Source organism: Mesoplodon densirostris, chromosome 1 (genome assembly GCF_025265405.1).
Source record: "Mesoplodon densirostris isolate mMesDen1 chromosome 1, mMesDen1 primary haplotype, whole genome shotgun sequence".
Taxonomy (NCBI): Eukaryota; Metazoa; Chordata; class Mammalia; order Artiodactyla; family Ziphiidae; genus Mesoplodon; species Mesoplodon densirostris.
The window spans coordinates 197,732,609-197,748,785 of NC_082661.1; the positions used below are offsets into that span (position 1 = coordinate 197,732,609).

Consider the following 16,177-nt stretch of genomic DNA (forward strand, 5'->3'; position numbering starts at 1 on the left):
TGGTGCACGGGTTTAGTTGTTCCGTGGCATATGGCATCTTCCTGGAACAGGGATTGAACCCGTGTCCCCTGCATTGGTAGGTGGATTCTTAACCACTGCACCACCAGGGAAGCCCTACAACTTGTATTTATATAGGTTTGTTGTTTGTTTTTTAAGATGTTGAAATGCTTAGGGAACTTGATCTACTAAATTTGTGTGTGATTCATAAGAATTTTTTTAAAATATGGTTAGGAAGAATATGTTAAATATGAAAATTTGCCTTATTAATTTTGGAGTGCTACAGAATCAGATAAACTAGCCTTATTATTGTCCTTTGAAAGGTCTATGGGAATTGAAATAAATATGTAAGTTGCATTTAATAAAGTAACCTAAGAACCAATTTAAAAACTAGTGACTATCAGCAAATATATAAAAGTAAGGAACAAATTTAACTTAAATCAAAGGTGTTATAAAAACTTACAGTGTTTGGACTTCCTGGTGGTGCAGTGGTTAAGAATCTGCCTGCCACTGCAGGGGACACGGGTTTGAGCCCTGGTCCAGGAATATCCCACATGCTGTGGAGCAACTAAGCCTGTGTGCCACAACTACTGAGCCCACGCTCCACAACTACTGAAGCCCGCACGCCTACAGCCCGTGCTCCACAACAAGAGAAACCACTGCTATGAGAAGCCTGCACACCGCAACGAAGAGCAGCCCCTGCTCACTGCAACTAGAGAAAGCCCATGTGCAACGAAGACCCAATTCAGTCAAAAATAAATAATAAATAAATAAATTTATATTAAAAAAGAAACTTACAGTGTTTAATGACAATGATAGGGAAGACTTTTTAAAAATACTGTTAAATATTTAAGTATCTAACTTGCTCTAGAGCTTTCTAACCCATAAGTCTGTAGAATTGAGAATGGTATAAAATTGGAAAAGGAGAAGACAGGAGTACCTTATCCTTGAGAAAACCACAAATCTGTGACCCAGGGATGGAGTGAGTACAGGAATGTTCACACTATATTTTTCTAAGGCACACAGTACGTAAATTGGTCTGCACATCATTGGTAACATTTTCTTCTACAGTTGAAACTAATTGTTTGTTCTACTACCATTTAATTTTGAATACTACTGCTTTGATTTTGTATTGCATTATCAGATAAAATAGATGGGTATTTATGTTAGTTTGGTTGGTCATCAAAACTCTGGTTAGAAGGATAATTAAAAGACTTATCAACCATGAGGTGTTTCAATAGGTTGATGAGACACATCAGAAGTTTTAAAAAAGAAAATGGGTACAATTACAGAACTGACAAGCTCTGAACATACAAGTTTCACAGCAGGACTTGGTAATTCCCATTATCATGTAGTGAATCAAAAGGGCCAAACTAAAAGACAGACATAATTTTGAGCCAATATAATAAGTTGCAGAAAATAAATATATTTCATTGATTAAATAAATTAATGAAATCATATGGGCTCAAAAATTCTCACTAATATGACAGGCAAGAAGCTTCCTCTAAAAAAGTTTAAAAAAACCCTATTTATTAATAATGCATTTAATATTCATTAATATACAACTGAGAGCATTCCTTTCTTCACATAACTATGCCCCTTTTTTTCATATAACCACCCACCACAGTAAAAGCTTTCTAGTGATAATTAAAAAAAATTTTTTTGAAGTTATCAGGCAATACTTTTTGAGGTTTGAAACATCACTCAGTTTTTCTGTATACTCAAAATCAAACTACCTAAGCTAGTTTCAAATTTGAATGTTCTTCTCTGTCATTAAGGAAACATCTGGCTACTGTGTGCCAGACAATATGCTAAGCATAGGGAATACAAAGATGATCAAGATATTGAACTTCTTTCTTATAAGCTTAGAGTCAAGTTAGAAAGATATATGGCCACAATTTAGATGTATCATAAGTGCCACAGTAAATGTCCAAACTGCTATAGGAGCAAAGAATATGACTAAAGCTACTTGAATGATAGGGGAGGCATTGAAACTGCTGTTTGAGCTGGGTCTTAATAAACATAAAAGTTTGCCACATAGAGAGGAGAGGTAGAAGATTCCAGGTGCAGAGCAGAAAGAGCAGTACCAAAGTTACAGGAGCAAAAGGTAAAAGAGGCTCTGTGTCCGGAATGCTCAACTGATGTGTGGGTGGGAGAGCAGAATTCATGGGGAAAGTAGCAAGAATTGAGGCTGAAGAAAACAGCAGGTGCCAGGTTATGGAGGACCTTATATGCTATAGGAAATTGAGAGCCATTTTAATTTTTAAGCAAACCTTAAGCAAAATTTAAGAATTTTAAGCAAAGTCAGGAAGAACAATTAGGTAATTATTACAATAAGACAAGTGAAAAAATGGGCCTTGAATTTATTAAGTGGCAGAGGGGTTAGGGAAAAGAAAAATAGACAGGACCGAACACTGATCATGATTGAATCTACATGATGAGGGAGGAAATCGTGTTTGTGCCTGACGGTCTTTTTCTTCAAGGTCAAGTTGGTATGGGGGAGGCTGAAAGGACAAATAAAGGTAGGAGGTGTAAACAAAGTGGTGAAGGAAACAAGGGATCAGTAGGCTTAAGCTTTATTGAAAGAATAATCAAGGACTTCCCTGGTGGCACAGTGGTTAAGAATCCGCCTATCAATGCAGGGGACACAGGCTCAATCCCTGGTCCGGGAAGACCCCACATGCTGCAGAGCAAGTAAGCCCATGCGCTACAACTGAGCCTGCGCTCTAGAGCCCGCGAGCCACAACTACTGAAGCCTGCGCACCTAGAGCCCGTGCTCCACAACAAGAGAAGCCGCCGCAGTGAGAGGCCCACGTGCCGCAACGAAGAGTGGCCCCTGCTAGCCACAACTAGAGAAAGCCAATGCGCAGCAACGAAGACCCAACACAGCCAAAAATAAGTAAATAAATTAAATTAAAAAAGAAAGAATAATCATGCAATATTGATGTTATAAAAGTTACTTTATTTCAAATGTGAAAATATAAAATCACTTACATATAAAATTTAAGGATATTAAAGCATCCAAGCTTTAAGTTTCAGCTTTAGTTCCTTATAAATGTACTTAATTGAGCCAATATTCATAGCAGGCATAAATAGAAGGAGAATTATATTTCTAAGAATTAAGACACAGGAGAAAATAATACATTCTGTTACTGATAAAAGCACAGAACAGTAGTGGTCAGTGTCATAGACTTCCCAACACCCTCCCCATTCCAAAAGATTATTAGGAGACAATTGGAGGAATCTCATTGATGGTGGCAATGACTGGGGAGAATGGCCATGCGACCATGACACAAGGAGACATGAGGAGAGTTTTGCTGAGAGAACCTCTGAGAAAGGGTCCTTCAAAAGTCTATGAAGGAGACAGAAAAAATTGCTCATCTTCTTTCTCTGGCTGCTGCCAGGTCTGAATGGGCCCATGGAATAGCTACAGCCATTGTGAAAGCCGCTTGAGAATGAAGCCAATACTAAAGGTGGCAGAGCAGAGAGATGGAATGAAACCGATTCCTTGATGACATACTGAGCAGTGGAGCTCACCCTACTTGAACTTCTTGTTATGTGGGATTATAAATGTGTGGTGGTTTAAGCCATTGGAATCAGGGTTTTCTGTTACTTGCAGCCAACTAAACCAAGAATTTAAGGTAGATTAAAGGTAAACATTAACAGATGGTTACAATGTATTGAATTAAATTTTCTCCTCTTGGTAAATCAGTTTCACTTATGGTCATTTTTTATTTCATTTGAAGTTTACATAATCCCTTCCCTCCAAATTGCCATTAATCTTTTTTTTGTGTGTGTGCTATCACATCTAACCATCTGTCCTCTCACAAGTATTGCTGACAGAGACAAACAGAACAGAGGGAAGTGAAACAGCAGCTGAATTTAGCCCTCTGTTAAGCTGCAAAGAGATTGTCTCTCTTTTATAGATGATTTGAAGGTTGGGGTAGTAAACTTTTTCTGACAGCAGCCCTATGGGAGGAAAGCATAGGGAGGAAAGAATCTGACAATCTTCTAATAACTGTTTTTCTGTTTGTTTTTGTGGTACGCGGGCCTCTCACTGTTGTGGCCTCTCCCATTGTGGAGCACAGGCTCCGGACGCACAGGCTCAGCGGCCATGGCTCACGGGCCCAGCGGCTCCGCGGCATGTGGGATCTTCCCGGACTGGGGCACGAACCCATGTCCCCTGCATCGGCAGGCGGACTCTCAACCACTGCGCCACCAGGGAAGCCCCTGTTTTTGTTTTTGTTTTAAATAAAAACAACTAAACACTTTCTTAAAACTAATAATATATCCTTCACTTACTTGCCCCCTGGCTGTATTGGGAGTATTTATATACATTTTTAATAATCTTAAATAAAAATAGTACATGCAGAATACAGACATAGTGTCTGGAACTAAGTATTACTATTAACAGTGGTCTACTTAGAACAAAATACTGTGCTAATCTAGCACTGAGAGTGTCCTAGTGGCCCTAAAGCAGTCACCAGTTGATCTGTAATGCATCTGCTCCCCTTTCTACAGCCTGAGTTTTGCTTTCTTCTTATCAATGCACTTGAAAAAGTCAGTCTCTGGGCTAGTATATGTCTTTCATTTTCAGATGCAAGCAGCAACTTTGGCATTTCTTATCACAAAAAATCCATATGAGAGAGCTGGCAGGCCCAGTGAACTTCCTGGGCGGAGAGGTTTTTCTGTCAAAGCTGGCAGGGTTTGGTCATCCACCATCTTCAGAGTTTGACCATTGAGCTGGACAGATCTGCAAAGGGGAAAGATACGTCCAAGTTAGCCAAGTTGTGTGTCTTCCACCGACTCTATAAAAGTCGTGAGATCTTTTTAAGACCAAAAAATTTTTCTGTGGCAGTTTATATTATATAATTTGTATTTGAACACTATGTCAGTTAAGTATTTGACCTAGATGGTCTTTAAGCTGCACTGGTAGAGTTGAGCAGTTGTGACAGAAACCATATGGCCTGCAAAGCCCCAAATATTTACTATCTGGCCCTTTACAGAAAATGGAACACATGTAATCCATACTAGGCAAGATGATGGAGTTATAAAAAGAACGAAGATGACATACTTCTGGATCTGCAGCATTTTTTTGGATGGTAAGAAATTGAAAATATTTTTATATAAAGCAATATATAGAATGGAATGTGAATTTCATGAATTTAAAATACAAAATGACAGTCAATTTCCCACTTGTAACTATGTCCATAAACCCTCTTACTCCCCTTTTCCCAGGAGGTATGCATTCATTTTCTTAAATTGTTAAGCTATTTTGGTAGAATGTATATTGCTGTGGTGAAGCAAAAATGATTTTCCAAAAAAATTATGTGTTCTTTACATCTCACTGTTGGAATTTAAAATCAAAACTGAGCCAAAAAATGGAAAAAAATTAAGGACAAGTGTTATTTCTTATGCATATTTATTATTATTTAAGTCAAATTAATACATGCTTACAGCAATAAATCTCATATAAACAAGAGCTTATGAAGAAAAGCTTTAGTCTGCTTTTAGTTCTGCTGATAGTTACTTCCATAATTCCAAATGATGCTTTTATCTCTATTATCTTCTTCTTAAATGCTTTTTACATTATGAAATTTTTATATATGAAAAAAAGTTTTTTATTGTTGAAAATTTAGATTACTGTCAGTTTATCTATGTCATGTATATAATACATGTAACAGTACCTTGTATATAGTAAGCACTGTAAAAGTATTACCTATCATCATCATTATTACTCAGATAAATATAACAAAAGCAACCTGTTAACTCATCATAACCATTTTTAAGATTTTGATGTATATTTCTTCATCTCTTTTCTATGTATGTATGTACATACATGTTTTCATTTAGACAAAAATGAGCATACAGTATATAGTCTCTTAAAAGTTGATTCTTTTTCCTGTAACACATCCTAACATTTGTTCACACCATTAAACATTCATCCACTACATCATTTTAATGGCTGCACAAGATTCAGTTGTATGAGCATATTAGTTTATTTACTTAATTGTCTAATGTTAGACATTTGATTGTTTCCAATTTAACATTATTATAAAGTTTTCTTTTTCTTTTTCTTTTTTTTTTTTTTGCAGTATGCGGGCCTCTCACTGTTGTGGCCTCTCCCGTTGCGGAGCACAGGCTCTGGATGTGCAGGCCCAGCGGCCATGGCTCACAGGCCCAGCCACTCCGTGGCATGTGGGATCTTCCCGGACCGGGGCACAAACCTGTGTCCCCTGCATCAGCAGGCAGACTCTCAACCACTGCGTCACCAGGGAAGCCCCTAAAGTTTTCATTTTTAAAGATCTCTCACACTCTATCCTAAGTATCAGTCAGCAGAAAAACTGGTTTCCATTTAACCTTGGTTAAATGCCCAGCTCTGGGCTCTGTGCCTAAAGATGTAATAAGATAACCATGACTGTGCTGGAGGCTAATAAGCCTGCATAGCTGTTACACTCAGCCCACATGCACCCAAGCTTTGTCTTAGTACCTATATCACAGCAGTTCCTGGATGGGGTGTGGGAGGAAACACCATGACCATCATCAGGAAACCACAGACAAAAATAGGCCTTGAAAACATCTCTAAATGGTGGTAGTAAGACCTCTTCTCCGTGAAATTGAAGACCATTACAAGGGTACACAAAAAAGCCTCAGAAATGCTTTAGGAGAGGCCACAGAGTTTAAAGGTAAGTCTGATCATTGTAAATTAATACTGCTCTGGGTTAAGATGATGAAACATGGGCAAGATAATCCATCTGGCTATACTGTTTAATCACCTATAAATATAGCTAAAGGATGCTATCAATATACTGAGTGTAAGCTTAAAGCACGCAGAATATTTCCTCATCAGGCTGGGCAATGAGGGTAGGGTTTTTTTGAGGGTAGTATCTTGTTTTATATTTGTAAGTCAGTAACATGATGACAAGAAATAGAAGACATGCTTGTCACATTTCAGATAAATAGAGCTAGAAGGAATTAGCAAGCAACAGATTTGGCAAAATTGGTGATGCTGGGCAAAATTTATCTGAGATAACTATAAAATACTGTTTTTATGTTAACATATATTCACTTCAAATATTTATTAAAAACTTACTATGCAGGACCTTCTATGGGAACTATACAAGTTATTTAAGTAAAAAATAATTTTTTAAAGGTGATTATTATTTAACCCTCTGAGGTCATTAGCGTGAGCAAGTGTGCAGACTGTGCACTCATCAAACTTATCTGCGACGCTTTTGCAACATTTTAAAGAGAGAAAAATATAAGTAACATATACTCATCAAAGAGAACTTAGGGTAATAAAACATTATGCACAATTTCACCAATTTTCCAAGTATAAAGCATGAAACGTGTGATAAGAATGCAACAAGTTCTGATAAATATAGCAAAGAGAAGAATCATTGAAGAAACTGGGCATATTTAGCCTGGAGAGAGGACAGTCCAATTGTCCTTCAAATATTTGAGAGTTATTCTGGAGAAAAGGAGGTATTCAGCATTGTTCCAGATTAACAGTAGCAAACTCAAATGTCCTCAAGGGCCAAGGAAGTTACGTGTGCCAGTGCAGTAGGACAGGCCTAAGACAGCAGGGTCACGTAGGGACTAAGGAGCACAGAAAGTTGAATGACCTGTCTAAAGTAAACAACCCCAGTTCAACTCCATCGAACTGGGAAAACATCCCAGAGCTGCCAGAGCACCCATTTTCAAAGAAAAGCTAGAAATCCAGATACTTTAGTAGTTGTCAATTTTTACAACATTGACAACTAATTAAAAATAAAAATTAACACAGAATGTATGCCAACCTCCCCTACCAGAAAAAGAGAAAAAAAAATCCTCTAAACCCACTTGTCCACAGGCATGAGGTATAGTTTCCATCCTCTGTTCTAGAGAATAGAACTAAGAGCAGCAAATGAAAGGCTTAGAGGCTCACTTTATCCTTGCCACAGAGAGCAGTCGCCAGCAGAGGCTGCGAGATCCAACAGAGGAGGAATCAAACAGAACTGAATGGCCTTAGATACCCATCTAAAATGATCTCTTAAGACACCTCTAATTCTTCAACTATTATTCAACGACTTCAGAAAAGCTTTTCTCTTATCAGCCTGAGGCTGATAAGAAATATGATAAAAATAGCCAATTCAAAAAGGGTGAAAACCCAAATAGAGAAAAGTATCTATTATCCAAATATGCATTTACAATAGGGAAAATAAAAGGTTTAAACAGTAGGAAAAGAAGTAAACCATGGCATTTTATAAAACACGCAGCCCATTTAGAAGTCTACAAAGGCTATATATGGAAAGATACTTTGGGAAACTTGTGGGTTCCCCTTCACTTTTTCCTATTAGAGGTTGTATGATTACAGTTATAGTAAAATAAAGGATAGGGAAAAAATAAAGCAATGGTACCCAGTGTTAATAATGCTTGTCTATGGGGGATAGGACTTTGGAGAAAGCATGTTTATGGTACTTTTTCAGGTTCTGATGCTGTCACTGAAAACATCACTCATAGAGCATTTGCAAAGATGGGAGGAGGTAGTAAGAATTTTGTAATCTCAATTTTTTATGCTTTAATGTGAGAATAGCCATGATGGAAAGAGCCCCTTCCAACACACAATGAATTTTTATTTTAATTAATTAATTTTTTTGGCTGCACCACACAGCTTGTGGGATTTTTAGTTCCCTGAGTAGGGATTGAACCCATACTCCCTGATTTGGGAGCACAGAGTCTTAACCACTGGACCACTGGAGAAGTCTCCTTCCAATACATATTAGACAGAAATCTTACAGTGTTTGTGTGCCTAACTCTTCAAGGCTTACGGTCATTCTTGGGTATTCTGTTGGATTACAGGCTTTTGTAAGACATATTCAATGACACGCTTTTATAACTAAAATGCATTAGAACCAACTTTAAATAATTCACCTAAAAGGCACATTTCTGACCACTTTTTTCTTACTCTAACCAATAAAAAACTACTCTGATACCATAAGAGACTCACACCCAGCTCGCACCATATAATATTTTACAACAACTCCTATGCCTTTATATAGCAATTACATATAGGTATTTTTGTTTTAGTGACTGTGTTACCAAGAATTATGTCTTTTTGGAGCAAATAATCTAAATGCATTGAGTGGATCTTGATATATCAAGTTGCTCTGAAATGAAAACATTTCCCTAAGATAACTGCTAGTTTGTGGTCCCATCCTTCCACTTTGGACTCTCTGAATGAATCACACTTGTATTAGTATGTATTCATATATAACTTCCTGAATATTAAGAATTGTTAGGACTTGAAATAGTTGATTTTTTTTTTTTTTTGCTCCCTATCAACACATGGTATTCTGACAAACACCAATAAAATTCACTTTTGGTGAAAGTTAGAAATGAACCAAGAAAATTACTCACTTGGAAAATAAGCCATTGGGTCCTGAAGGTTTTATGAGGTATTTGTCCACTTGCTTGTCAAATAAGTGATGTGGTAACCGCAAGCGCTTGGTGACATTATGGAGGTTTAAGGCATACAGAGTTAAATCTCCTTCTTTATACCTTGGGCTAAAAGCAAATGGATTAACTCAATAAAAATATTTATCTAATTTAAGCAATTGAATAGTTGATTAAAAATATAGTCATGGATAATACTAAGTATTAGTATCTATAGTGATGATGGGCCCTCTTTGTATCCTTCCATTTATGATAATATTAGGCTACTGATGTGGTCTTATTTTGAAAACATGATAAAAATATTGCTCTTCACACTTCCATTTTCTGGGCTTTAGCACTTTGAGATCTTTGCTGCTTTGCTAGGCTGCATTGTGAGGAAGCCAGTCAGCCCATATACGTTCAAACGTAGGGAAGTTAAATGGTAAAATGGAAATTTTCAGGGTTCATGTGAATTCCTGATATAAACCATATAAACCCAGGCTTTTCCTAACCTTATGAAAAGACTGAAACAAATAAGAAAATTAAATCTACTGACACTTCCAGGATTTTTCCACCTAAACCATTCCCCCACTTATTCCTAATGGGGCCCACTCACCAGAAACAGAGTTCCCACTCACTGAAACTGGAAACAGTGTGTAGCTTTTGTAGCTAGAATTAGCATTTTAATATTATTCGATTAGGAAAGACAGACTGAAACTAAAAAGAGAAAAATCTCAGACTTAGGAACATTTTTCCTACCTAAGGCCAGAGTACTGGACTACAAAAATCTCTATGGCCTCTCAACTCCAGAAACTGGGTTGAAACTTTTGAAAACATGAGTGTTATTGTTGTTATTGGTCTCATTTTAATTCTTCTTCTTTATTAATCAGATATGAAGCAAAGGGATAAGTATATTCATGTAATCATTCATATGAGTTCATATTCATATTTATTCATTCATAGTCATTCAACTGATTAATCATTCATACAAAATTGGTTTTATGTGCTTCATTTGTATCATTATTTATTTAAATTCAGGATATATTTTCATTATGGATTGTGATAATTAAATCATTGTACAAATCTTTGCTGGACTGCAAATGCCTATGTTTAACCTTTTTTTTTTTTTTTTTTTTTTTTTAGCTAGACTCTGGCACCATATCATTATGAGAATGAAAAGAAATAAAGAACAATGACACACCTTAGACCCACTGTATAGATAGAAGACAACAGGGTGTTAGAGTAGGAAGCTGTGTGCTTACTAATTAAAACTTGCTGATTGGTAAAGGGCGTCTTACACACTTACTGGTTGATGTTTGTGCAATGAAGATATACTCGAAGTTTGTTTCTGTCTGGACCTTTCACACTTGCCTTTAACACGTTGGTGCCCACCAGTTTCTTGAACAGAAGAGACAGCCAATAATCCTAGTTGTAGTGATTGGGGAGGGGAGGGACAAAAATAGATCTTTACTTACTCTTTAACAAAAACAGTGTCAAGCAAATAGTTATCCTACAAAGAGTGTGACTGTTATCCTAGAGCTATTTTAAAAGGATTCATCTTTTGGTCTGCATTACCACCACGAATCTGAGGGCAATATCTTGTTTGCTGCTTTTTATCACTGGAGGACTACACTTCCACAATTCAGAGGGCTATACATGCTAGGAAATAAATCTCAAGGATGCAACTCATTGCTCAGAGACAGTTTAAATATTCTTTGTTGTCAATCATCCAAGAATTCAAAGCTCAAAGCAAAACTTTTAGATATAGACACATACACACACTCATATACACACACCCCACACACACACACAAAGCCAAGTTTTAAAAATAAAACTTCTGTTTAAGAGACTAAAACAATTTCCTCTGAAACCTTATAAACCCTCAACCCCTGCCCAATAAAGCAGTGCATTAGGCAGTGACCATCACTAGCTATCAAGGTCAAGAAAAGAGACAATCAGACATTATGTGTCTCTTGATGGAAGCACACAATATCACCTATGAAGAATTCTTGCAAAACAAAAAACCCCACAAAAATCAAGCCTCTGGGTCTAACTACCAGTTTACAGGAAATACAGGGGACAGAGTAACATGCTAAATGATACCACAGAAATAAATTTAGCAAAATCCAGAATGTGGGAAACACTATATAACATTACCTGGTTTCTTTAATAAATTCCAAGGGACAAAAAAAAGAGAGGGAGAGAGAACTTAAAGATTAACAGACTTAAGAGATATAATAAATACAATATATGGACCTTGTTTGGATTCTGATGTGAATAAACCAACAATTAAAAACTTTTGTGACTGGGGGGTGGGGTGGTGGTGTGATGAATTGGGAGATTGGGATTGACATGTATACACTGATGTGTATAAAATGGATGACTAATAAGAAACAAACAAAAAAAAACATTTGTGACAATAAGGAAAATGTGAAACACTGACTAAATATTTAATGATACTGAGAAATTATTGTTCATATTTTAAAGTATGATAATTATATTTTGTTATGTTTTTACAAAGGAGATACATACTGAAGTACTTATGGATAAAGTGGTATACCTGAGATTTGCTTAGAAGTAATCCAGTAGGTGGGAGGGAAAGAGTGGGTACGATTATGGATTAAACAACATTAGGGCTTCATATACTTTTCTCTCTACTTTGAAATTTTTCATAATAAAAAGTTTTTTTTTTAATGCACTCAATATATATATACCCCAACCCTTCCTTCTTGAGCTTGGGTAAGGTAGACTCAACAGGCAAACAGCTTTTGTTTCTCTGCTTAACTTCAAAATTTTTACTGGAGACAAGAAGAGAATCAATTAAATGTTTTCAAAGGAGACGTAGCATGGTTCCGTGACTTGGGGGTAGAAAGCAAGCAGGCTCAGAGCCAGGATTTGTACAGGATTCTTTAGAGTAACACTGAGACAGCTGTGTGACCTCTAGCAAATCACACAAGCTCATCTCAATTTGAACTTCCTCATTTGAAAAATGGATCTAAGATACCTTCCTTGCCACCTTCCAGGACTGTTTTGCGAATTCCCTGGGATTCTGCAGATGTCAAAGATACCATTTACTCTTGCAAGTTTTTCTAGCTGACTTGTGAACCTTGAGGAGGAAGTATATTTAGCACATATACAAAGAATTCTTAAGCCAAAAGTTTATGTTTGGCTGAGAAGCTTTAGATAACATCACAAATAGCTGGTACTATTTACAAAGAGTGACAGGATAAGCTGTCTAATTTCTAGGCATCGGACTCAAAGCAACTTGTGAAGAAACTGTTTATTTCTCTTCCTTGTTCAAGGTCCATTTAAGAAGGGGCCAGTAGTAGATTTTGGATATTTGTCTAATGAAATGATCACATTTGGTTTAAGTCATTTTATAAATGACTCATAATATACTTGGGAGAGATAGATTCCATTTTGTGCAAAGACATTTTGCTAAAAATTTTTTTTAAGTTATGAACAGTGTACTCCATGAACTTGGACCACTATAGACTAAAAGCAATTTTGGGGCGAAATCTATCTACAAACCACAAAAGCCTAGCTTATATTTTGGCATGTGCTTTTTGCAGACCTTCTTAGCTTTCCTACAATATTCAAGCAATTCCCTTAGGAATTATTCTTAGAAAATAGATATTCTCAAATGCTATTTTAGACTATAAAAATCAAGGGTCATACTTCTCAGGCTATACCTATGCTATACCAATTTTTAGATATATATATCTTCCAGGTGGCTTTTTAGATAGAAAGGCTATATTTCCTGATTTAGTACCAGATGTAGTTGGAGGTAGGGTGGAAATGAGACTTTACTCATAAATATCTTGAAGATTATTAACAAAATAGCCAATCGTATGGTGATATTTTTGAACAAATACATGGTACTAGCTTATCTTAAAGTTAAATAAATTATGATTTCATGACAAAAAATTTTGAAACTTTGCATACTACAGGCAATTTTAACTTTGATTTACTTGGCAAAACATTTGATTCAAGTTTATCTTGTAAAATTGAAGTCATAAAATTTCAAATTACTCCTTTTTTAAAAAAACCCACACCATGTCCCAAATAACCCACATTAAAAACATTATTTCTGGGTCTCAATTTCTTGAGACACAAAAAAAGTTAGAATGAGTGATCTCTAAGGTTTCTTCTAATTCATCTTTCCATGGTTTGGCTACTTATTGAGAGCATTGAATTTATTGAGAGAATTGACTATTTATAAAAGGTTAATACAGGGGGCCCTTAGTATACTCTAACCTACTCATGATAATAGGAAAATAATGGTCACTTACAGGTAAAGGTTCAAAATTTTCATCCACTAAGTGGTAGTTTCCAGCTCCGAAGAACACTTGCCTCATCACCACTTCTATGCCCATTCTGGCCGACAGGCCCAATTTATCCAGCCACCTGGAACACAGTGATGCCAAGCTTTCTTCAGATTTGGAAAATAAAATAACTCAGTTTTAACTATACACTATTCTGATTTATTCCTCTGTGTGGGAGGAATTGACAGGAAGGCAGAGAAGTAGTATTAATTATCAATAAGGCATTCAGATGAAATAGAGACTATCCTTCACTTCACATGTTCTCACACTTCTGCATGATAACAAATCCTAGAAGACTATTAATATGCTATAGGAGTCCCTATCAGGGTAGGACAACATCTGCAAAGCGGAGTAGACAAAGGCCCACCCTTATAGACAATTATTCTCCATCCTGTGGGATCCACACCCGCCCTTCCCACCTCCACCCGCCGCCTCTCCACGCGCATTACCATGTAAGGTCTGAAGAAAGGATTGCTGGTGGCCAGCAGCACTAAAATGCGAAATAAGTAGAATCACCCCTAAGCTTTTATGGACACTTCCTCCCCCCATGTTCAGTCAGTGGCAAAACACACATCTCCTTTCTTTCCTCTCCTCCTCATGCCTCCACAAGCATAAGGGATGTGTGCTCTACTCGGGGTTTATAAGAATGAGGGTAGGAGAGGAAAGAGAATAAAGCTGAATATGAGCATGTAGAACTATAGACTAAGTGTTAACCGAGTTATGAAATGTAAGTAAACCAGTTGGTTTTAAAGCAATCAAGTTTGTGGTGCTTGGATAAGGGGGTGATTTAGTAAATCTTTAAATTCATTGGTAGCCCCTCAGGTGTGACCTCATATTTCCAGGCTCTAAACTTCTTGGGAACCTATGAATAGAGCTACATGTACTCAGAATCCTTCTCAGAGTCAAGGCTCTTGATGCACTCTTTTACAATGTATTTCTTTAGAGAAAGGAATGCTTGACATATTTATGGGCCATAATTAAGGAACAAAACTTCTAAAGCAGTTCATTCATACAATGATTAATTTGGGCACATGTTAAAGATGTCCAACCAACTTTAGTAAATCATTTTCTTGCAAAATCTGGCACAAACTTTGGAGCTCAGCCACAGAAACTGTCTTTGACCAGATTTTTGTCTGACGAGTTATTTCAACTGAATAGAAGAACAGGAGAATGCTATCTGGTCCCTGAGACAAGTGCAAGTTCACTCACATAAAGCCAGCAGCAAAGGTGTTGGACAGCAAGGGCGCTCCACCCCCATACGCAGAGCTGGTCTCTCCTAACCAAACCTTCTTGTGGGGTCTGGTCTCCTCAACAGCCTATGTATGGAACAGGAAAGTCTCCACGGTAATTGCAAACAAGCTGACCAAATATGGTGCTGAAGATTATTCAATATTCAAAACCTTGCATTCCCAGATCCATCCGTTCAATATAGTTACAAAATATTTTTGTGGTCATTTAGGTCTTGGACAATTAACTTTTATTGGAATACTAGGTGTGGAAGGAATGTAAATAATCCCATTCTTTTCTTATGGACTCTGAGAGTTCACTCTACCAAAAGGCCATTGGAAGTATTTTCAATTTCCAATCAACATACATGGGTAAGACCCGATACTAAGGGGAACTGAAGGTGAATAAGACCTAGAGCCTGCTCTCTAAAATTGGAAAAACATGTAAATTTATATACCTGTAGAATTTAGGACTAGCTAGACTACAAAATAAGGACTCTGGTTTTACATTAAAAAGAATAAAAAGACTATTACCTGGAAAATTTTTTGCATAGATGAAATAAAAGTGTCCAGTACATCAGGGTTTAGAAAATCTTCTTTGGTAGCAATTCGCCCATTCAAGTAGTAGCTAAATGATTCAGAAAATATTCAGGAAAATGTAACAAACTTTACTTTCTGCTTTTAAGGTAACTGGCTGCCCTTGCCCTCCTTTCTACTTCTTCCCACCCCTGTGCTATTAAAAAAAAAAAAAAAAGCAGAAGTTCTACTAAGGAGAGAACGAGATGGAAAGGGACCACTTATTCTGTCTTGAGAAAACATAGTCACACATGCAGGTATTTGTGGGTTACCCATTCTTTGGCAAGCATAGTAGTTTTAGCTACTATTAGCTACATCTATTCCATGACTTAAACGATAGTGTGCCTTGATCTTGTAGAAACTACCATGTTACTTAAAACAAGTTTAGATTTTTGTTTTATTAATATTAAGATCCTAGTACAATGTTGCTTGAGACAGTTTCTTATCGGGAACTATAAAGTCAATTAGCGATTAAATGAAAACAATTTTTTGAAAACTAGATAGTAAGTAAAGCTAGCTTTACTTTCTCAGTATTAACAGTAGGAGACATACTTACTGATGCCATGTAACTGAATCAATCACTTCTCCCCCAGCCTTCAGGAAACTAGAAAAAAAAATCTATTATGTTATCACTTAATC

At 36.7% G+C, this 16,177-nt stretch overlaps 1 protein-coding gene across 1 annotated transcript in view; it reads right to left on the reverse strand.

Moving 5' to 3' along the window:
• Positions 1-4,461: 4,461 nt before the first annotated feature.
• Positions 4,462-16,177, reverse strand: part of HPSE (heparanase) — a 32,876-nt gene continuing 21,160 nt past the window's right edge. The window contains exons 6-12 of the mRNA XM_060114056.1: positions 16,095-16,142; positions 15,497-15,590; positions 14,946-15,052; positions 13,704-13,818; positions 10,718-10,836; positions 9,397-9,543; positions 4,462-4,750 (exon numbers count right to left, since the gene is read on the reverse strand). Coding sequence (XP_059970039.1) covers positions 4,591-4,750; positions 9,397-9,543; positions 10,718-10,836; positions 13,704-13,818; positions 14,946-15,052; positions 15,497-15,590; positions 16,095-16,142 — 790 coding nt within the window. The 3' untranslated portion in view covers positions 4,462-4,590. The remainder of the gene's footprint in view (positions 4,751-9,396; positions 9,544-10,717; positions 10,837-13,703; positions 13,819-14,945; positions 15,053-15,496; positions 15,591-16,094; positions 16,143-16,177) is intronic.